Raw genomic sequence first — 24,367 nt, 5'->3', positions numbered from 1 at the left:
TGAGGGCTGGGAGCTTGGGTGATTGGAAAACGAGAGGCAGGTGAGAGCAGTTAACAAAGACACATGACTGAACAGAATGGGGAGACAGGACAGGGTGTGACAGTACCCCCCCCCCCCCCCTCAAAGGGCAGATCCCAGACGCCCATAGGAACACAGAGCAGGACGGGAGGAGAGGGACCCGGAGGGAGGGCCGAGAGGGGCCGATGGACCGTTGGAGAGGAGGCAGGGACAGTAGAGTCCGGGGGCCTGCGTCTGGGGCAGAGGAGGAGGCGACGACGGGCTCTGGGGGGCCTGTGTCTGTAGCAGAGGAGGAGGCGACGACGGGCTCTTGGGGGCCTGTGTCTGTAGCAGAGGAGGAGGCGACGACGGGCTCTTGGGGGCCTGCGTATGTGGCAGAGGAGGAGGCGACGACGGGCTCTTGGGGGCCTGCGTCTGTGGCAGAGGAGGAGGCGACGACGGGCTCTTGGGGGCCTGCGTCTTGGGCAGAGGAGGAGACGACGACGGGCCCTGGGAGGCTCGCGCCTAGCGAGGGCAGGACCGGCGGTGACCGGAGGCAGAGATGCGGCAGGAGACGTTGGAGGCGGCGGCGTCGACCTCTGGGCTGGAGGCGGCGGCGTCGACCACTGGACTGGAGGCGGCTGCGTCGACCACTGGTCTGGAGGGGGCGGCGACGTCGACCACTGGACTGGGGGCGGCGACGTCCACTGGACTGGGGGCGGCGACGTCGACCACTGGACTGGGGGAGGAGCCGTCGACCACTGGACTGGGGGGGAGCCGTCGACCACTGGACTGGGGGAGGAGCCGTCGACCACTGGACTGGGGGAGGAGCCGTCGACCTCTGGACTGGGAGGGGCGTCGACCACAGGAGTGGAAGGGGCGTCGACCACAGGAGTGGAAGGGGCGTCGACCACAGGATTGGACGGGGCGTCGACCACAGGAGTGGAGGCGTCGACTTCTGAACACGAGGAGGCGTCGACTTCTGGACACAAAGGGGCGTTGACCTCAGGGCTGGGGGGTCAACTTCTGGACACGAAGGGACGTCGACCTCAGGGATGGGGGCGTCTACCTCAGGGCTGGGGGCGTTGACCTCCGTCGACTTCTGGTCCGGGGGCGTTGATTTCTGGCCCGGGGGGCGTCGGCTTCTGGACCGCCGGCTTCTGGATCGCCGGCTTCTGGAGTGGAGGAGGAGCTGCTGCAGATGGGACCACTTCCTTGGCTGAAGCCGCCGGACTGGGCTCTGACACCTGGACAGGCCGGCCCGGGGGAAGAGCCTCTTAGGTCACCGCTGGGACTGGAGCTGACTGAACTGATGGCACCGGTAACTGAGAGAGCAGGGAGGACAGGCTGTCCAGCTGGAGCTCCTGGAGACTGAGGCTCTGATGGAGTTGGGCCAGCTCAGCTCGGAGACCGGCGAACTCTGCTGGGTGGACTGCGGGCTCAATCCTTTGGCCTAGAGACATGGGAGCTGCTGACTGGACTGAAACCTTCTCCTGGTGATTCAGGGAGGATAGGGTGTCCAGCTGGAACTCCTAGAGGCTGACGAGCTGACGGATCTGACCAAGCTCCACCTGGAGATAGGGCGAGCTCTGTCTGCTGGGTTGTGGGCATGGTTTCTCCGCCTGCAGATGACAGAGGCGCTGACCGGACCGGAGATGGGACCGCTGATCCGACTGGGGGCGGGTCCAAACTGGTGTGCCAAGCCGGGGCAGTGGCGAGCTCGTGGCTCCGTCCTGGGACATGGGGTTGCGGTGGAGCCCGGCATCCTTCCCCACACCGTGGGACAACTCCGGGGGAGCACACAGCCAGTCTGGTGCCCACGTAGCAGGAGCGGTCTGGCAGCATCTCCCGGTCCAACCTCTCATCTGGCTCCGGGAGGGTGGAGGGGACCGCCGCGGCTGGAGTTCTGCGGCGGCGTCTGCGGCAAGACGACGCCAGAGGAGAATTCGGCCGGTGATCTGAGGTTAAAAACTGGAGCAAACACTCCCAAGGGAGAACCTCCCCGCCGGATCCTTTAATGGGTTGGCTCATTCTGTCACAACACGCTGGTGAGTGGAGCTGAGGTGGGGATCCAAATGCTGGGGAGGAAGCAGGCAGGCAGACAAACTGGAACGAGTAACAGTCTTTTAATGAGGAGAGCACGCATGACATGGAAACAATGAGCCAACAAGAGACACAGAACTGAAGGGGTTTAAATACATGAGGGCTGGGTGCTTGGGTTATTGGAAAACGAGAGGCAGGTGGGAGCAATTAACAAAGACACATGACTGAACAGAATGGGGAGACAGGACAGGGTCTGACATTTTGTTGGTCTGGGATTACTGTTTTGACCAAAATATATACTCTTAGCTTTTATTTGGGCACTCATTTACTACCAAGTACTGATAAATAGTCAATGTCTCAAATTGAGGGATTCCACTAAAACCCTTTCCCTTTCAGCCACTAAAAGTGACACAGTTTATAGTTCAAATTATATTAACCACCAGAATACCAGGAATTAAATATTTGGCCAGTGCTTAACCTTTTGATGCATGAATTATGAAATCTTCAACCATGATTTTTTAACAGTTATTTTCATTCATCTTCGGGTGTGAATGAAACAAATTTCAACAGATATTGTTTGTAACATTTAATAATTAGCAAATAATTTTACTACTTGTCCACCTCAGTGGACAGCATGCATTCTGAGCATGGAATATGTTGACTGGACTTACTGAAGTCCACACGGAGGGGCTCAAATACAATAAATTACTCAACAGCTGTGCTTAATAGCAAAAAGAAATAGGTAAATTACAATTTTGAGAACCTGTTCAAATTATATTTTTCATCTTTATTTTCTAGTTATACCCTTCAGGCCGCAATTGACCTTGGTGGCTCAGACTCAGAGCACAGCTGTGATTATTTTGATTCTTTAGGCAGGCTCTTCCTCCTCTGTTTCACATTTTAAACATTTTTCTTTCTCTCCACTGCTCTGTGTATCCTCCTAACCATAATCCTCCTGATAGTTCATTTGTAATTTTCTCATTTCTCTCTCTTTTACTATCTCACTTTAAGGTTACCCTGCAGGTGCAACATGTCAGCGATTACCAAAATACCAGCGAAACATGTTTTTATCAATCCTCTGTCAAAGTCAAAGTCAAAGTCATTTATTGTCATTTCTACCACATGTGCAAGACATACAGAGAAACGAAATTGAGTTTCAGTACACACAATTCAGAGATCATACATACATGGGCAAGACACATGACAATAATTGGTGACTGCAGTCATTCGCAACACGAGTCGTGCTACCTTAATAGATGAAAAGGGAATTACATGAGGATAAGTTGGGGGAGGGAAAAAAAAGCATACCAGAGTTACTCCCGACAGGGCATAGCTGTACTATGCAAAAAAAAAAAAAAAACACCTCAAACATATAAGCACGAACTTCAACATTCACAACATGAGACTCCGATAGGGAGGCGGGGGTGGGGGGGTGGGGGGTGGGGGTGGGGGGCTGGGATCCAGTTTATCCAGGGCCAGCAGCCATGTGTGGCGCTCAGCCAGCTGTATCCACAGGAGGGAGAGAGATCTTGGGAGGAGCACAGAGCACATTTGAGTTCCTGCAGGTTGATGGCCTCGCTATGCAGAAGTCCACAATCTGAAGGCGGGGGGGTAGGACGGGTTTCCACAGCATCTGTCTGCATTCCTTCCTTCGTGGGGGTTGTTGTTAGCAGCTTCAAGGCTGCCTTGGCGTCAGATTAGGATAACAAGACTGTGTTTGGGTCAGGCAGAGATAATTTTCCCCTCTGCCTTCAGTCTGTAACAGTGTTAATTTTGTTGACGAAATATTTTCGTCTTTTTTTTGGTCACGAAAATATATTTACAGACGAAAATGAAACAAAAATTCAAAATAAAAGCTTGGAAAAAGACGAAGACGATAATTAAATTGATTGAAACTTTTAGTCAACGAATGAAAGACGAGACGAAAATCTACGATGACGCTCTTCTACATGGCGCTCTATGGTGCGGTGCGACTATTGTGTTGTTGTGAGATGCGAACGTAGTAGAAGACAAGGGGCGTGGCGTGCCGTGAACGTGCGGGACGACGTGAGAGAAGACAGACCCTGAATAGTATAAAGGGGCAGGTATGCGCGGTGTGCTAAACATAGCTCACTGAATATATCGACGGCATAAGAAGAAGGAGTAGAGGAAAATGTTAACTGCTGGGTGAAAAAGAAGAGAAGATGTGTGGAGTCATTTTTCTTATGATAACATTGCTACCAAAACTACATGCCGAGAGTGTGGACTGTCGTTCCGAGGAAAGAACACAACGAATCTGAAGAGGCATCTACAGAATGGCCACTTCGCCATTTTCTCCGAGGTAAATCCACTTAAATGTTGTACACGTGACGACCCGAAAAGTAATATACAGGCAAATAAAACTGTATCAACACTGTCATGTTGGGATAAAAATTCGGAAGTACCGTATTTTCATGACTATAACATGTGTTATTAGGGAAATAGCGGGCGAGCAGTGTTGATGCATGATTGCGCATGCGCCGTGAGCGGTTCTGGTACTTTTTGGGTCACAGCCGCTCGCTGCACGTGCGCTCTAAACCAGGACTAGACCAGTAAAGTGAAGCATGCTGTTGGCTGTTTATAATTTTCACAATGTCTGGTTTGCACTAATATGATCCGAGTCCCGAGCCCGCACAGATGTTTATGTGTGTGTGTGTATGTATGTATATATATATAATATAATGTATGAAATCTCAAAAAGCAACAGGTAAATCATTGTTAGAAAGTCAATGTTTTAATTGTGTATTTTTATTTTTTTGCAGTTGCAGAAAACCATTGCTGATGGTGGCCAACCAGCTACCAAAAAAGCAAAAATGTCCAACCAGAACATTGAGGACGCATTTACAAGTACTACAAAGTACAAGAGTGATGCCAAAGAACAACAAATTAAAGAAGAGGCTATCGCTACATGGACTGGATGTACAGGATTGCCGGTCACAACAGTAGAAGATGAGGATTTTATTCTGATGATGGAAAGTTTGGATAAGAAGTTTACTGTGCCAAAGAAAACCAAGATAAGTAATCTAATTGAAAAACACTATGAAAACAAAAAAGCTACATTTAAGAAAAGACTGTCTAGTGCCAGAAAAGTATGTATTGGGACTGATCTGTGGACTAAAAAGGGACTGACGGCATCATTCCTTGGCATAAGTTGCTGCTTTTTCTGTGTTGAACGACAAAAACCAGAACACTTACTGCTAGCTCTTGAACAACTTGACCATCCGCACACCGCCCAGTCCATTAAGGCTTGTGTGGAAAAGTGCATGCAAGAATGGGGGATCCCAAATGAGAAAGTTCTCACCTTAATAACTGACAATGGTAGCAATATGGTGGCAGCATTCAAACATAGTGCTCCAGAAGATGAAGATTCCAGCTCGGATGATCCAGATGCATCCATCCTAAGTGAAAGTGATTCCAAGGAGACAGAAAACCTGCAGTGTCAGGACATGGGCATGGACAGGATGCCATGTGTCGTCCATACGCTGCAGCTTGTTGTCCACATGATAAACAAGGAGGAAAGCATCAACAGAGTCTTGAACAAAGTCCGATCAATCGTGAAACTTTTTCGCAAGTCATCAGTCGCAACACAGAAGATTTTGGATGAGTGCGGCCTAACTGTTGTGAATGACTGCCCCATGGTCAAGTACTTATGAAATGGTTGCACGTCTCCTCAAAGTTAAAGAATCTGTTTGTGAAGTAGCAAACGAGATGGGATGGGACTGCTTGCTCTCAAGTGAGTGGCAGAAGCTGAAGTCAATGCAAGAACTTTTGCAGCCTTTTGCTGAACACACACAAACTCTTCAGAGTGACACAATGTCGATGTCATTAATACTCCCTGCTCTCTTTGATTTACTCAGCCATCTGGCAGATGTGGAACAAAACACAAGTCGAGATGTTGCTGCTCTAGCCCGTAAAATGGAAGGGAATGTGAACCAGCGCTTTGCCTGGGTACTTGATCCCTCAGATGACAAGTTTTCCCCACTTGTAGCAGCTGCTTGCTTTCTCAATCCCACTGTGTGTCAGACCCTCCTCAATGTGGCTGATGATAACATTCAGGAGCTGCTCAAGCAGGCAGAAGGGTATGTTGTTTGGTGCTCTCAGACACAGGAGAACCACTCTGATCTGGAGGAACTGAATGGACCTGAACCGGCACCACCCGCCGCCGCCTCCTCTTCATCATCTGCCTCCTCCTCCTCCAGACAACCAGTCTTTAGGTTTCTCTCCAAATTCGGAACAAAGCCTAAACCAAAATCTTCCAAGTGTAGTGTAAGACAGCAGATAAGCCAGTATAAGGAAGAGCTCTCACAGTCCATCACTTGTGAAACGGGAAAGGAGTTTTGGCTTGGAAAATGTGACACATTTTATCACAGCCTGAAACCATTAGCATTAGATATATTGGCAATGCCAGCTTCTCAATCTTTTGCAGAAAGAGTGTTCAGTATCACAGGTGACCTCACTAGAGGGAAACGCAACCGAGCAAAGGTCACACTAGCACGAAGTGCTTTTCTCAAAATGAATCGCAGCAAATAAATATTCATACTGTTTGGTTGAGCCTGTGTTGTAACAAGTGAATATCTACAGACTCAGGGTTAACATGTTTAAATTTGCTGTTCTTGTAAATTCTTGTTGTGCAATTGCTAAAAAGAGCACCTTTGTAATTTCCAGTGTGCTTTTTGTTTTTTTATTAAACACGTAAGTGTTAAACATGTGAAGTGTTTTTTTATTCAAATATTCTATGTTCTTAGCTGTGTGTGCTATATCTGATCAGTGGTGGTTAAGAGTTTGGACCCTGTGTATTAAATTACACTAGTTTTTCCGTGCTCTTTACAAAAGTATGAAATTACTTCATTAGAAAAAATATATGCATTTTGTTGACTAAAATTGCTTATTTTTATCGACTAAAATTACTTGTTATTTTCGTCGACTAAAATGGGACTAAAACTAAAATAAATCCAATGACTAAAATTGGACTAAGACTAAAATTAATTTTTAGCCAAAAGACTAAGACTAAAATAAAATTAAAATTTCCTGTCAAAATTAACACTGGTCTGTAACTGGTCATTCCAGTCCTTCAGTGAAGCCAATTCGGGTTATTAAACATCTCCACACCGTCCGGTGACCCTCTCCGAGATGACATCCATTTTGCACACTAACACCGGTAACGCAGCTAAGACATTGTCCAGCTTACGATTCACCTTGAGTAACGTCCCAGTCTGTGAGGTCTTCGCTCGGACAGTGCTGTCCATGGGTGCGGGTCGCGCTCCAATCGCTCCCGTCTTCCCAATTTTCCGGAAAACCAGATATCCTCCCACTCCAATCAGAAGAAATCCAGTGATCATCAGGCCAAATATCCACATATCTTTGACGTCCTCAATGGACAGCTGAGAGAGACAGACGACCTTCCACTCCTTCCAGGAATGTAGCATATATCCCGCTGCGTGTGTCCCATGAGGGCAAGTGGGAGCCCCCTCCTCCGTTCTCATCGTAGAAAAAATCTTATCAATCGCGTTGAATGACCAATTAATTTAATCCATTTCTGAAAAATAGGGATTTCCAGAGGAAATGCAGAGAAGCGCTCTGTAGGCAGACAGGACAAAAGAGCCTTGGGAAAAAAAAGATAAGGGAGCAAAGCAGAAGCGTCTGTGCTCTGATAAGATTCAAATCATTTCCCCATTTGCTGGATTTACATTTCCATCAATGTAACATCTTCATTCAAAAAGGTATTTGTGAGTTCTTATTCCCCCATAATTAGATACCACACGTACAAAGCAAATCCATACACTCTCTCATTTATCCAAACAACAATTAAAGCAGACAACTAAGACAACAAACAACAACACAGATAACTAGAGCACGTTTCTAATTCTCCGGCTAAAATGCTCAAAAATCAAGCCAAATACAGACAGCGTTCAGAGAATCTGTTAAAACCATCACCACTTTACAGGATTCAAGGAACCTGTCAAAACCATCCTATTCAAGGCGGACATCACCATAATTTGAATCTCAATAGTTACCACACCGGTCACTTATTTCTCACACCAGAGATGCATTTCTAATTTTGGCTAAAATGCTGAAAACCAAGCCAATACAGACAGCATTCAAAATAACCCGTCAAAACCATCCTAGTCAAGGCGGTCGACACCAAATTTTGACCTCTAGTCACCCAGGATTTTCTCTCGGTACCACAAAACAAACAACAAACTTGTCTCACCAAATCTCTCCACTCAGGTTTTGAGTAATTTGTGGATCCGCATCCCCCCCAGCGACGTCAAGATCCTCACGCCGACCCTCAGCGAAAGCACAGCGCCGGAGGAGATTTAGGTTGTCGACAGTTTTCCGGCGTCAGCTCCTGGCGCCGTGAGGCGATGGGACCCCAGCTTAATGTCATGGATTTTATCAATGTGTTTATCAATAACCCATTTCCTTTAGTGAAGAGCGAAGGAGACAATGAGCAGACAAGTCAAACAGTTATAACTGTGGCATAATGCACGAGGCTAAATGCCTGAACATCTGTTCACAGAGTTTATTTATACCAAGAGATGGAGAGAGAGAGAGAGACTCTGTGTGTGTGTGTGTGGGGGGGGGGGGGAAGTCATGCAAAGAGGCACAGAGCAATACATTTACATTCAGTTGATTGAGTCAATGATCAATAATTAATAAACATAAATTTTTCCATAACAAGTGATGAACCGCTCCTGCAGAAATTAATGAAGGCTGAGGAGACATTTCAGCTGTTAGATTAAGGTGTTAAAAAGACAAACACACAGCAAGGAGCAGAGTTTTACTTTTGGTTTTACTAAACAGACACTAGGGGGTGGTAAACGCAAGCCAAAACTGCTTAGTATCCCATTATTTTCCAGACAGTTTCAGAAAAATGTGATTACCCATCATACACATCTTATAAATATTCATACAAAAACATAAATCTTTGAACCATTAACTATTCAAAATTTAAAGAACATATTGTTTAATGTTGTGATGTTAACATTTCTTGGTACATTGTTGGAAAAAATCCACAAAAATCTTCATTTATCCATCCTTCCCTTATTTATAAAGCACATTTAAAACACAGCATTACAGCTGACCTAAGTGCTGAACAAACAGGTCAAGGTCAAGGTCACATTTATTTCTAAAGCACACTTATTATTGCTTCCGCTTCCCAAAGTGCTGTACAACACAGAAGATAAAATCGCAAACAAGTATAACTAAAAACCATAAAACCATAAAAATCAGCAAGTTAGGATAAAAACAGCATTTCATCACATAATTATAAAATCAATAAAAAAAAAGAGAAAGACTGACAATGACAAAATAAAATCATCCTACATAAAAGCCAGGTTGAATAAATGAGTTTTAAGCAAGGACTTAAAGACAGGGCTAATTTACTGTTTTTGATCACATACAGGTTTACATAGCTGCCTTTGCCATTTCCGGTTACACCACTGCAACATTCAGGAACCGCTACAAGCCCTTTAACCCGGTGCTGGGGGAGACCTACGAATGTATCCGAGAGGATCGGGGCTTCCGCTTCATCAGCGAGCAGGTATCTGAGACTGACATGTTTCATTGTTTCATTTGCTAGGCTGTAGAGGCTGCAGGTGCCCTTTAGTAAGAATAGATGAGCCTCCATCATCTCCTCTTGATGAATTAGGATAGATTGTTCTCTGGGATAACTGAGACACTCCCTCTCATAGAGCTGCATGAGGAAACTCATAGTGATTTACTGTTTTAATAAAATAAAATAAAAAATTGTTAATTTTAAACCAGCTGCCGTTAGGTGGAAATGAATCAGCACTACTCATCAACAAAGCAATTAACTCTTTACACAACATAGTTCATCATTTGGACTGTTTGGGATTTCTGGATTGTAAAGTCCTATTAGTCATAACCACACTCTGGTGAAATTACACCTCTGCATTTGACCCATGCCTGTGGGGAGGGGTGAGCTGCAGAAGTGGCTGTGCTCGGGAATTATGGTGGTTTAACCTCCCAATCCAACCCCTTAAAGTCTCACTCTAATAATTTTCTTAGCTGTTTTAAATATTTCTCAGTGGTCTTTGATACGATTATATTGTTTTTAGCCAAAATCACAAAACCTGTGCCGTTTTCTAGTAGTTTATACATAGTGTCAGTAGCTCATAAAAAATTTGCCTCTGGGCTGTGGGCAGAGCCACTGACTTACATGCAGGGAACCCAGGTTGAATGCAGGCTGGGCCAGATTTCTTCAATTTAGTTTAGAAGTTGGACCAAGCTGGCTTACACACAAGCTGGTCAGAGAGGACAAAGCAGTCCACCGTGCAGCGGGTGGAGGACAGAATCGGACCGGTGAAGTGTCCGTTGGATTCACAATGAACTGGTACAAATGACATTTTTGGGGCTATTTTTGTATATGTGCAATCATCTGTTGCACTTGCAAAGAAATTACAATAGTTGAGCAAATATTCATGACAAAACTTACAAAACGTATTTAAAACTTGTTTTGTTCACAATTTGGTCACCAAACCCTCTCAAAGGTTTTTTTGGTCAAAAATTTGGACTAAAGAAAACTAAACTGAGAAGGCTTATGGGCCAGTTCTGGACACCTGTTTCATGGGGAAATGTGTAAATCATTGGAAAACATTAAAAATTCCTGCAACACAAGACATACAAAAATAAATAAATAAATAAACGACTGAAAACCCTCAGAAATCTTTCACTTTTATTGCCATATTTAGCATCCTGCTGACATGATTTTAATTGTGGCTGAATAACTTGAACTCCATTTTCCCCTTTTATTCCCTATTATTATTTCTGGCTGTCTGGTCTGCAATGGTTAAAAATGAGAAAGACAGGTCTTGTGATTTCCTCTCCTCCACCAGGTCTGCCACCATCCACCCATCTCTGCCTGTCATGCTGAGTCTGAAAATTTTACATTCTGGCAAGGTGAGTCTTGTGTTATATATTAATGTTCTCCTGCTGCAGTGCGTCATCTGCATATAATGATATATCCTAACAGATCAACGATGGAAAAATAAGTTCTGGGGAAAGTCGCTGGAGATTTTGCCAACAGGAATGGTCAATGTCACATTATCGAGGTAAAAATACGTTTATGTGGTTTATTATGCTGTTCTGTCAGATGACGAAACACACTAAACAAAACCCTATTTTCAGAACATGAACCCAGAGATGATAATAATTAGGCTGAAACATTTACATGCTCTCATTAAGCAGCTGTTCTTACTCTGATGTATGTCTGAGGAACAACTTCCTGTTCTTCCACACAGAGTAAAACCCTCGCTTCAGCATTAAGAGCTAAATCTGTTTATAAGGACAAGTAGAAAAGGTAAAGGGGTAGGATTAGATGTGTTAGAGGTGTTACGGCCTTGGACCAAATGAGTATTAAAGAGATTTTTGAAGGTAGACGAAGTTCTGACTGAAAGGAGGTTCTGAAAACCTGTGGTTCCATAATGGTCTAGGTCTCAATCTAAAACTCTGAGACCCAGAGTGTTACTGGATAAAGCAAAATGTGTTTAATGTTTAAATCATTGCTAGCACTTTCAAAAGAGTCATGGAACAAATATGGCAACTGGTGCTATTCAAATGATTAGACAATGATATTAGGTCCACAGCATCTGCTGTTCTTTGTTTTGGTTTGAATTGTGTTACATTTAGCAAAGATTATTCAAAGGATTTCATCTTTTTAGAATTGGTTGATTGAACATTTGGTCGAATAGAGTTTAAACAAGTAAAACATGCATTTTATGCTCACAAAACTGTTTTATTATATTTGTTTTGATAAACAACAGTTAAGAATAAATAACAAAATGTGCACCACAGATGATAATAAAACAGAAAAGAATTTCCTAAATGAGAAGTTGTGAGCAGAGAGACTTTGACTCTCGTGTTTGTTCAGGTCCTAACACGATGTTCTGAACGTGTTCAGGTACGGAGATCACTATGAGTGGAACAAGGTGGTGACCTGCATCCATAATGTCCTCAGCCAGCAGCGGTATCTGGAGCATTATGGAGAGGTGACCATCCAAAACCTGAAGAACAGCACATGCACCTGCAAGATCACCTTTGTCAAGGTGAACAAACCCCTTCCTGTGTGAACTAAATTAATCATCTAATACGACTTTTATTAGCTGGTTTCTTCTTCTCCTCTAGTCTCGGTATTGGGGTTCTGACACAAACAAGAACGAAGTGCAGGGTACAGTTCTCGACCAAGGCGGGAGCGTGATCCACCGGTTTGGAGGTCTTTGGCACGAAGGGATCTTCTGTGACACTCTGCCAACACCAAAATGCATTTGGAAGCCAAGTGAGTCTGTTTTTCTGACTTTATAATAATGCCTTGGGTTGCACATGCTGGTTTAAGGTTTAGGTGGAAGTGAAGAGATGAAGCTGCTGCCAACAGCCCTAATCAGCATAAATCCAAGTGTCACGTTTGTGAAACAGCTCATCTGAGAGGTTTCTGTCCTCCCACAGATTCCCAGCCCAAGGATTATCTGCAGTTTTACGGCTTCTCCACCTTTGCCATGGAGCTTAACGAGTTAACCCCAGACCTGAGACCTTTCCTGCCTCCTACCGACACTCGGCTGCGCCCGGACCAAAGGTCAGACATCTGTTGGGTCTGTAAAATACAGGAAGACAAGACAACATCATATAATGACTCTTCAGAGGATGTCAGCAGACATCAGGTCCTCTGGAAGACACTGGATGTTTTTAGACGAATCTTCTTCAATCTGGCTTTTAGATGGGACAATGATTTTAGCAATATTTAGAATAATTTAATCTGTTAAGCCTTTTTAAAAACCTAGTTTTCATATTTTGTTTAATTCTGCACATATGTCATTTTATAAAAGCAACTTTAGCTTATTTTTAACATTAATCTACAAATTTCTGTTTTTTTTTAGCATTCTGCTAGCACATTAAAGGTGTGGAAAACTTTTGCAGTGGTATCTAGGAGGAATGAATGCCTTGTTAATCTTACTCGGGGGTGGGGTGGTGGGATGGAGTCCCATTTCATGATATTTGAATATCCCGTCTCAGATTGGATAACACAACTCTACCACTGACTTGCAACATGGATGTTTTATCTCTATAAATAACACAAGTTTGGAGGAGTTCTGCTATGTGGTGAAGTTGCTAATGCACAACACTTAGCTTCTACTAGCTGAGACATTCTCTGCTGTTTCCTGGAAGCTAAAACAACAGCCTTCCGTTCATGAATTAAGATGGGTGAGTCCATGAATGTTAAGTGCCAAAGTGACGAAGATCTGTCAGGTTTTATTTTTTATCAGAAGCTAAAGCAGGAGACAGGTGTAGAAGACCATTTTCATGAGTGACCGATTATAATCAGAAATAATCATTAAAATGTTTTTTTGGTATTCCACACCTTTAATGATTATGTACATACAACCAGTACCTATCAGACAAAAAAGCAAACAAACACCCCCCATCAAAAACAAAACAATGCAAGCAATACAGGTTTATAGATCTTTATTTCAAAATTAATCTTGTTAGTATTGGAAACTTTATGTATTTGGTACTCCTCATTATTTTATGATTTGTGTTTTCATTACCGTCTCATTTTGTAATATTGACTCACCGTCTTCTTATACGTTTCCTCACTGATATAACTGTGTGTTTCCACATTTCCTTTGCTTCTAACAGCTGTTCAGTTGCTTTAGAATTTGTTACCTACTTAAAAAAATTAATAATCTATTACCTACTAATTAATTTTTGTGAGTCTGGTCATCTGTCTCCACCTCTGACGCTCATTAACTATAAAGCACTTTGTCGTCGTCGTCGTCTTCCTCCGCTTATCCGGGTCCGGGTTGCGGGGCAGCATACCAACTAGGGAGCTCCATACCGTCCTCTCCCCGGCCTTCTCCACCAGCTCCTCCGGCAGGACCCCAAGGCGTTCCCGGACCAGATTGGAGATGTAACCTCTCCAACGTGTCCTGGGTCGACCCGGGGGCCTCCTGCCGGCAGGACATGCCCAAAACACCTCCCCAGGGAGGCATCCAGGAGGCATCCTGACCAGATGCCCAAACCGCCTCAACTGGCTCCTTTCGATCTGGAGGAGCAGCGGTTCTACTCAGAGTCCCTCCCGAATGTCCGAGCTCCTCACCCTATCTCTAAGGCTGAGCCTGAGGAAACTTGTTTCGGCCGCTTGTATCCGCAATCTCGTTCTTTCGGTCATTACCCAAAGCTCATGACCATAGGTGAGGATTGGGACGTAGATCGACCGGTAAATCGAGAGCCTGGCTTTCTGGCTCAGCTCCCTCTTCACCACGACAGATCGGCTCAGCGTCCGCATCACTGCAGATGCCGAACCAATCCGCCTGTCGATCTCCCAATCCCTCCTACCCCCACTCGTGAACAAGACCCCGAGATACTTAAACTCCTCTACTTGAGGTAGGACCTCTCCCCCGACCCAGCGTTGGCAAGCCACCCTTTTCCGGTTGAGAACCATGGTCTCAGAATTGGAGGTGCTGATCCTCATCCCAGCCTCTTCACACTCGGCTGCGAACCTACCCAGCAAGAGCTGAAGGTCGGAGCTGGATGAAGCTAGGAGGACCACATCATCCGCAAAAAGCAGAGACGACATTCTCCTGCCACCAAACTCGACACACTCCACACCACGGCTGCGCCTAGAAATTCTGTCCATAAAGGTAATGAACAGAACCAGTGACAAAGGGCAGCCCTGGCGGAGTCCAACCCTCACCGGGAACAGGTCCGACTTACTACCGGCTATGCGGACCAAACTCACGCTCCTCTGGTAAAGGGACTGAATGGCTCTTAACAGAAAGCCACCCACCACATACTCCTGGAGCGTCCCCCATTCATCCATTTTCAACTGTTTATCTGGGGTCGGGTCACGGGGACAGTAGCAGGGTGGCCCAGAGTGCCCTCTCTTTTACTTAGTAATAAATAAAAAGTACATGATTTAATATCGTTCATTGCTGCAACATTTGTCCCTTTGCTGCAGAATGTTGGAGGAGGGAAACGTCTCTGGAGCCGATAGAAAGAAAGACGAGATAGAAGAACTCCAGAGGGAGCGGAGAAAAGAGCTAGCTAAAAAGGGTTCAGAGCACACTCCACGGTTTTTCAGGTGAGTTAGGTACTTCTCAAAGGACTGTTTGGTTTGGTTGGGCCAATTAAGCTGAATGCATAATGGGACAATTGAACTGTATAGAAATCACCATCCCTGCTTTTTGCCTGCTGACTGATGGAGATAGACAGCCTCTGGGTCCAACTGTTTTAAAAGGATTTTGCCCACATCATCTTTCTGGGTTTGGGCTTATGCTCTGCTTTCCTGTGCATGATAGGAAAATCATTTTCAATTCAAGTTTATTTATATAGCGCCAAATCATGACAAGAGTCATCTCAAGGCACTTCACATAATAAACATTCCAATACAGGTCAGTTTATTAAGCCAATCAGAAAAAAGTTTCCTATATAAGGAACCCAGCAAATTGCATCAAGTCACTGACTAGTGTCAGTGACTTTACAGCAATTTCAGAGTTGTTAAACAACCATCTTCCTTTGTTGGTTTGTCCCCAGGAAAGCCAAAGATTCTTCTGGACGGGACGTGTGGTTGAACACTGGGACTTACTGGGAACTCAGACAGAATCCAGGGTTTGCTAAACTTGAAAACATAACTTTGTGGTGACAAGACAAGAACACTGCAACATGCAGAAGGCCTCACATAACAGAAAAACACAGCATCAGCGTTTGGTGTTTGGACCAGCATACATGACCTGCTCAGTGAGTGGAGACAGTGCTGCTCATCAAACTCATGACTGGATCATGAGACACCTTCATTAGCACAGTTAGCTACCAAACATGACTGGTGGCTCATATTTAAAATAAGAAAGACTTTTTAGTGCATTTATTAATATTACTTTATTATTTCAGTAAAGTCTCTGTATTTTTACTTAATGTGAATCTCAATTAACAGTAAAAGCAAAGCTTTTCCTTTCAGATCAGTGAGAGGCAGAATTTGTTATACCACATCTTCTCAACCAGCTTCAGCAGCATCTTTAACAGACTTTATGAATGAGCTGTGTGACCTGGACTGCTACAGACTAGCTGAAAGTGTTGCCCTGTGGGTGAACAAGTCATTAAAAGTGTCTAGCAGGGACTGAATTATTACCATGTACCAGCTGGATCAATTTTCTTCTGCAAAAATGTTTAATTGACATTCTTGTTAACACATTCAATATGTTTAGAGTTTCACATTTAAAGAATCTACACCTTCCAAAGCAAAGATAGGTGCAATGTATGAGTGTCACGTGTGGCACAGGAGGAGGTTAGGACCCAAGAGGCAGAACACCAGAACAGCTCGAGGCAGAAGAGGTTTAAGAAAATAAAGTCCTTTATTAAAGGAGGCTGGGCAAAAATCCTAAGGCAAAAACACTGACAAAAAGGTAAAACAGAAACTCACTCATGAGCAAGAACAGGAGAACACTCGAGATGGACAAAACAACGCTGACAAAGGCAGTGGACCGACAAACACTGAGAGACACAGACAGGGTTATATACACAGGGCTGGGTGATAGGAGACGAGGAGCAGGTGCGTGGGGAATTGGGCACAGGTGAAACTAATGAACTGAGGGAAGAAGCAGAAATAAGCAGGGGAGAAAGCCATATCTAAATCCTAAACCTAAGCTACTAAAATAACCTGAACTTTAAACACTGTAGAACAAAGACTAAAGATAAATAAACTAATGATAAGTGAAGTGACTAAAGGGGAACCTGAAGAAGATGGGGACCACAAGGGGGGCACAGAAGATTAGAGGATACACGAGGGGAACCTGGAGGGGGCTGGGGACCACAGGGACACAGAACATGACAATGAGAACATATTACAATTGGCACTATTGAGTTGTAATTTTTTATGAATTATAAGTTATTTTTGTGAGCCATTCTACCTGGAAATGAGACACTTCAATTGTCAATTCAACAATAGTACACATCTGCAGACCCAAAAACTGTAGATTCATGCTGACATGTCCACTATGTATGCATTATTGTGTGTGTGTGTGTGTGTGTGTGTGTGTGTGTGTGTGTGTGTGTGTGTGTGTGTGTGTGTGCATGTGTGTATGTGTGTATGTGCGTGTGTACGGGTGCAGGTCATATAATTAGAATATCATAACAAAGTTAATTTATTTCGTTAATTCCATTAAAAAATGAAAACCTGTATATTAGATTAATTCCTTACACACAGACTGATATACTTAAAATGTTCTTTTAATGTAGATGATTATAACTGACAACTAAAGAATACCCCAAATTCAGTATCTGAGAAAATTAGAATATCAATTAAGACCAGTTAAAAAAAATTTTTTTTTTGAAATGTTGGCCAACTGAAAAGTATGAACATGTGCAGCACTCAATATTTAGCTGGGACTCCATTGGCCTGGATTACTGCAGCAATGCAGCGTGGCATGGAGTCCATCAGTCTGTAGCACTGCTCAGGTGTTATGAGAGGCCATGTTGCTCTGACAGTGGCCTTCAGCTCTTCTGTATTGTTGGGTCTGGCATTTTGCATCTTCCTCTTCACAATACTCCAAAGATTTTCTATGGGGTTAAGGCCAGGGCAGTTTGCTGGCCAATCAAGAACAGGGATACCATGGTCCTAAAACCCAGTACTAGTAGCTTTGGCACTGTGTGCAGGTGCCAAGTCCTGTTGGAAAAGGAAATCTGCATCTCCATAAAGTTGGTAAGCAGCAGGAAGCATGAAGTGCTCTAAAACTTCCTGGTAGATGGCTGTGTTGACCTTGGACCTCAGAAAACACAATGGACCATCACCAGCAGATGACATGGCACCCCAAACCATGACTGACTGTGGAAACTTTACATTAGACCTCAAGCAATGTGGAGTCTGGGCCTCTCATCTCTTCCTCCATAATCTGGGACCTTGACTTCCAAAGGAGATGCAAACTTTACTTTCATCAGAGAACATTTGGACCACTCAGCAGCGGTCCAATCCTTTTTGTCTTTAGCTCAGGCGAGGCGCTTCTGATGCTGTCTCTTGTTCAAGAGTAGCTTGACCCAAGGAATGTGACAGCTGAAACCTGTCTTGCATACGTCTGTGCGTGGTGGTTCTTGAAGCACCGACTCCAGCTGCAGTCCACTCTTTGTGAAGCTCATCCACATTTTTGAATGGGTTTTGTTTCACAATCCTCTCCTTGGTGCCGTTATCACTATTGCTTCTACAATTTTTTCTACATCATGTCCTTCCCTTCGCCTCTCTATTAATGTGCTTGGACACAGAGCTCTGGACAGCCAGCCTCTTTAGTAAAGACCTTTTGTGTCTTGCCCTCCTTGTGCAAGGTGTCAGTGGTTGTCTTTTGGACAACTTTCATGTCAGCAGTCTTCCCCATGATTGTGTAGCCTACAAAAATGGACTGAGAGACCATTTAAAGGCTTTTGCAGGTGTTTGGAGTTAATTAGCTGATTAGAGTGTGGCACCAGGGGGTCTTTAATATTGAACCATTTCATAATATTTTAATATTTTGAGATAGTGAATTTGGGATTTTCATTAGTCGTCAGTTATAGTTGTCAAAATTAAAAGAAATAAACATTTGAAATGTATCAGTCTGTGTGTAATGAATGATTGTAATACACAAGTTTCACTTTTTGAACAGAAATATTGAAATAAATGAATTTTGTCATGATATTCTAATTTTATGACCAGCACTTGTTTCACACCATATTCACACATACAGAGATAGGAGAAAATCCATTCCTGTCCTCTTCCTGATGTGTATCGACTACACACACCCACTGAAATGCGACTTGCATCAAGTGTGGGCAGAATATTGAGCAATAAAGTTTATAACGTCCAACTGCATTTTGTGTTTATTGCAAGACTTGAAAATGTGTTATTGGTCTTTTGTTATTTTTCTAATATAATTTTGATGATATAAACAAATGTTGTACTGTTTAAAGATTATTTTAAAAATAGCATTTGTGATTAGGAATGCAATCCACCTAACTCAGGTATGGCTATCTCATAAAAGCCTTGGAATAACCTAGAGGAAGAAACTTTGATGGTGCCTGCCACTATGTGCACCATTTTTCATAGCTGAGAAGAATTAATGATATGTTGAACAAACAGAGGAGACAGGCAGAAAAGAGCAGAAAGACAGAGAATGAGAATGGAGGGACATAAAAGAGAGAGAGACAGCCTGAAAAGTGACTTGTGGGAAGTTTCCTGTTTGTGTTTCATATTGAATAAACAGCAAGTTATAAAAAGGACTTTATTTCTTGTTTTGGGTTTTGTTTAAAATGAAGCCCGCAAGCAACTTTGCACTCTCTGTCATTTGGGGAGTTTTGAAAGTAAACAAAGTCTGACAGCAAAGATAGACACACTAATTAGAAGAAGATAAACATCCCTACATCTGAATCTAAAATGGGATTGTGAAGGTTGCATTTATCTCTTACACAGCTCCTCGATCTAGATCACATGTAGGTGGATCATTCCACCACAATAAGACACTGGCCAAAGTTTTAAAACGTAAACTGTGATTTTATTTAAATGATAGAATATGTTATGCTATAATATACTATAATCTATAAAAGTGGCAGTGTGCAGTGTCCTGACACTAGGGGGCAGTATATTTCTGGGTTGTTTTACACCACACCACCGTGACTGTTGTTAGTTAAAAAACTTTTTGGTAAATGTTACCTGTGGAGCAGAAAGCATGTGACCTTGGCGTGACCCCTCAGACTTTGATGGTCGTTCAGTTAATTCCAGAGGGAGAATGCAATGCTGATTGTAGTTTTCTGGCGCCTTAGTTTCTACATCTGCTCGGGGTCCTGCGCCTGCTGACGGCCGCATCTCATCTGCGTTAACTTGCTTTTAACAGAGATAGGACTTTACTGTCACCCAGACCATTTAACCGAGGACGTTTTTCTGCTCAACATCAGCCTCCTTAAACTCAAACCAGGTCTGTATAACCGATGCTACCCTGTCTCCTTTACGAGCACATCTCCATCCACCTACTGCAGAAACAGCTTCTGTGTTCAAATTTGACAGACACGGGGGTCCGTGCTGCAACTGAATCTGCCTATTTCCAGTACAGACTTGAACACGTTTGTCAAATGAGTTGTGCAATAATCTGATTTTTATTTTACGTCTTCTGTCCAGGATTAGACATTACTGAAAACGGGGACAGCTTACCATCAAATTTAAAAGCCGTAGCTCGTTAATTAGGCTGTAACCTTAGAATCAGGCCATCCAAATGACGATGGGTAGTACTATGTTGCACACATGCGCAGTGGACATTACTTTACTCCAGCAATCCAAATGGATGTGTACATGGATGTCAATTGGAATGATGATCGGACAAAACCATTGAATGAATGACTGAAATTTCATTCCAATCGGGCCGCATCGGATCAGAATATTCCAAGTGACATGTTTGCATGAAGAGTGTTTGATCTGATAGGGTGTTCATTTCAATTACTTGTAAACGTAGCTATTGTTTCTTTAAAGTCTTGTGACCTGATTAAAGTTTGAATGAATTCTATCTAAGCTCATGGTGATGTAGTCCATCACAAGGAGAAAGATTCCTAGGAGGGCCTCACTCGATGTGTTTCTTTTGTGAGTGAATTATGTCGCCATGGTGACTCAAAATACAGATCATTCTGGTGTACAGCCATTTGCATTGGTGTTGGCTTGGTGGCGTTAAAGTTGACAGAAGAATAAAAAACCCATTTAGTAGTGGAGAGTAACATGGGCATCGCTCTTGCTCCAGTTTAAAAAACACCCAACAGATGCCGAAAACCAGCCCAAAACTGTAATTACAATACTGGATAAAAGGAATGACAAAAAATGCAAATGTTTACTTTTATTTTGTAATAAAAAGCACCAAAGCTTTTGCACATGAACACTTTAATTTAATCAATATAAAAACAAATACACACTTTAAACAATATATAATAAATAACATTTGCTTCTTTCTTCTTCAGAAATTACCCTTATTTACTGATTCCTGAACGGTACAAAAAATAACACATTGAACATTAACATTGTTGCTCCAGCTGCATGGTCTCCCTCGCTCCCTTTCTTGTTTTTTAAATAAAAAGTAAACTTTGTGGACTTTGAGTCATATTCTTTATCTAAGAGAAAAAAACAACAACACAAAGTCTTAAAAATAGAGAAAGCAGGAACCAAATTGTTGGCATTTACTGTCAAGCTTAACTTCAATACTAAGCAGGTCCTGAGCTGTTTAATGCTAGACTTTGCTTCATGTAGCTACAGCGTTATCGTTACGCTACACAAACCACAGTGAGAAGTGCTACCGCCAAGAGGTCAGTGTTCACACCGGTCTGTGTGTTGGTTCATTCTAAACTAATTTCAGCTCATTTAATTGCACTTGAAACATGAATTGCCTTTTGTACATTAGGGAGATTATTTCACAAATGTTAGATAGAAAACACTAAAACATCTTTATCACTTCACCTTATCCAGGGTTTTGCATATGGGACAGCTTGACGCATCTGTGCTGATGTTTTAATGTTATTTGTACAGCTTATTGTCCAGAACTTCCAGTGGATCAGGTCAAGGTCAACGACCAAAGCAGGATATCAAACTCTGGAGTCTGTGACCACACACGGTATCAGGTCAGCCTTTTCTGCTATGGATTTATTTTTCAAACACAAAAAGGGGATAAATGCTGATTTAGCTCCACCTCTTCACCAGTGCTTTCTTTTATTTGTTCAGCAGCGAACAGATGTCGATGCCATGTTTTAATTTAAATTTGTTTTTGTTGTTTCTACTTTAAAAATATGGAGCAAAAATCACAAATCAAAGTGACCATAGAAAAGCTCTTTAAAACATTTTCTGTAAAGCCAAAAGACTTAAAATCGAGGGAAGATGCTTAAACTCTGAAATAAGAGTAGCTGAATGTTTCTAATATTAATAATTCTGCAGGGCTCCAGAATTGTTATTGCTGTTATAAATAAATCACTTTTATACTTAAACCTCGTGACTGAACTGATTTAGAGATACATCATTATAATTTTATAAAGAAATAATAAATCGAGCCAATCAGCTTTAGCTGATCTCTCAGATGCAGCTTTCTAGTAATGGTCACTCGACCTGCTGCAGGTTGTTGTCATGTGAAGTTACCTGAGTGAAATGTGGACCAGATTTAGTTTAATATTCAGCTTGATCCAGTGTAAATGCATCTGATTCTGGGCTGGGATCTTTAAGAAAACAGTCAAATTTAGCCCTTCCTTCTAAAGCTTTATGAGTATTTTAAGACCATTTTCTTCAAAGGGGAACTAGCTTCAACACCTCTAATATTTACAAATCTCTTTTCTGTCAGATGCACTTCAAGTGTATCAACATACATAAACAGGGAATAAAATGTAAAAGACAAACACGTTATAAGTGCAGTGAATATTGAATTTGGGCTGTGGATGGTGTTTTGTCCCTGGTGAGTAACATCACATGTTTGAATTTTCTTTTGTTTTCCATGAAGACTGCAGCAGCCCTGATAGACAGAATGGAGTCCCTGACTGTCGCCCCTGGTGTTGTCTGTGTCCGTTAGCGCACCTGGTGATGAATGAGGAGCAGAGCTCTGATCAGCTCCGACTTTAGCCTCACTCTTTATTTCTGTCAGCGGGCTGGGAACCGGGCCGCTGACAGCCGGGGTCAGCGCACGATGCCAGGGGGGAAATTCAGAGTGTCTGTCTGGTCACTTTGTGCTTCCTGTTTAAGGAAGTCTGTGGGTGACAGCTCCTTTTCTGTTTACCTACAAATATCACAAGAGCAGCCTCGTCCATTCCCAACTGTGCAGCAGTCTGGGGATAATGTGGAGCAACGCTGTCATCGCTCATTCATAAATTCAGTTATTGTTTAAACTCAAAATACCACAAAGTCAGAGAGAGCTTCCATGGGTCATTGTGTGTTTTTAGCCGGCAAAACCACCCCCCCCCCCCCCCCCCCCTCTACATGTTATCAATACTGATATTGACTGTTAGCTTTGTGTGGTGACAGGAGCATTTTAATATTGACCAAATGTTGCAGGGTCACGACCTTTACACGCTCTATAAGCAAGCCTGAGTACAGTTGCCGCTGTTTAAAACATGAAACCTTGCGTAGAGCTGAGAGAAAAGAGAAACATCATCAGTTCAGTTTATAGTGGGACTAACTTCTGGTTAAAACTCCAAACCGGGACAGTTTTTTTGTGCCGAAAAAAACAAGTCGTTTTCCAGAGTTTGATCTATTATTCATCTCCCTCTGACCCTCCACGCAGATCTCTCACTTCTAAAGACACGGTGGAAAGCTTTTCTGAATGATTATCACTTCACACATCGCCTCACCTCAAAGCTGCCAGCATGTGTCCAAAGAGCTGCTAAAGAGCTTCAGAAACTCCCACCGACTACATCACCGACTGCAGAGTAGAAGGAATGATTTGTCTATTAGTTTACAGAATGTTATTATTCAGACCTGAGCTGTTTTCATTCTTTATAAGCTGAGAAACATACAGAAATTCAATTTTAATTGTTTGCCAGTTAAATGGTTCCAAAAGAAGTAACTGTGCGATTGAATGCTGGCGTCTGTGAGGTACATCAAAAATCATTGATTTCATCCTGGTTTTTTCACATTAGTGCTGCTAAAACACCATAACAGTGACTCTAGTCAGGTTTTCACAACAGCATTATTATATCCTAAAGCCTCCATCTTCATTATGTTATTGCATTAATTCATTTAGAAACATTATTATCAATTTTAGCTTTGCCTTTTGAACAATTTGAATCATCTTGAAGATAAAAAAGTATAAAAAAGTGTCAGTCAGCCAAGTATGGTGATGATGATGATGATGATGATGATGATGATGATGATAATAATAATAATAATAATAACAACAACAAAAAGTTCATTTGAACAAAAACTTGAAATGGGATAAATTAGAATTATTTGGAGCAGACTATCTGAATAAAAAATGCTATATTCCAAAATGTTTTCACATGTGCTTTTACTTTGAAATAGTATAATTTACCAACGTGTATTTATTTAAAAATATCTTCCTGAGCTTTTACTAGATTTCTAATTTCACTTAGCTATTTTTGATCAGCAAAGCGCACACACATTTTCTTGAATAACTAATAGTTCATAAAGGTGGATGATTTTTAAATGACATAAATAAAAACTGAGAAATTAAAGGAAATGTAAAATCCAATCTTCCTGTGTGATGATACCAGGTTGAAAAATAAATCAAGTGTTTTAATGCAGTCATTGTTCTGTTGTTGAATGATTATACAAACAAGCTGTAATAGTTTGAAGACAATTCTTAATTATCTA

General features: G+C 42.7%; 1 protein-coding gene across 1 annotated transcript in view; it reads left to right on the top strand.

Annotated features, from left to right (window-relative positions):
* osbpl7 (oxysterol binding protein-like 7) overlaps positions 1–18,940 on the top strand; it is a 32,443-nt gene extending 13,503 nt beyond the window's left edge. Inside the window, exons 15-22 of the mRNA XM_054749386.2 lie at positions 9,464–9,601; positions 10,917–10,980; positions 11,054–11,132; positions 11,981–12,125; positions 12,205–12,355; positions 12,523–12,649; positions 15,032–15,154; positions 15,607–18,940. Of these exons, the coding sequence (XP_054605361.1) occupies positions 9,464–9,601; positions 10,917–10,980; positions 11,054–11,132; positions 11,981–12,125; positions 12,205–12,355; positions 12,523–12,649; positions 15,032–15,154; positions 15,607–15,715 (936 nt within the window). The 3' untranslated portion in view covers positions 15,716–18,940. The remainder of the gene's footprint in view (positions 1–9,463; positions 9,602–10,916; positions 10,981–11,053; positions 11,133–11,980; positions 12,126–12,204; positions 12,356–12,522; positions 12,650–15,031; positions 15,155–15,606) is intronic.
* Positions 18,941–24,367: the final 5,427 nt, after the last annotated feature.

The sequence above is a fragment of the Nothobranchius furzeri genome, chromosome 16 (genome assembly GCF_043380555.1).
Source record: "Nothobranchius furzeri strain GRZ-AD chromosome 16, NfurGRZ-RIMD1, whole genome shotgun sequence".
Taxonomy (NCBI): domain Eukaryota; kingdom Metazoa; phylum Chordata; class Actinopteri; order Cyprinodontiformes; family Nothobranchiidae; genus Nothobranchius; species Nothobranchius furzeri.
The sequence above is the reverse complement of the archived record's forward strand: the minus strand, read 5'-3'. Positions and strand labels throughout refer to the sequence as shown.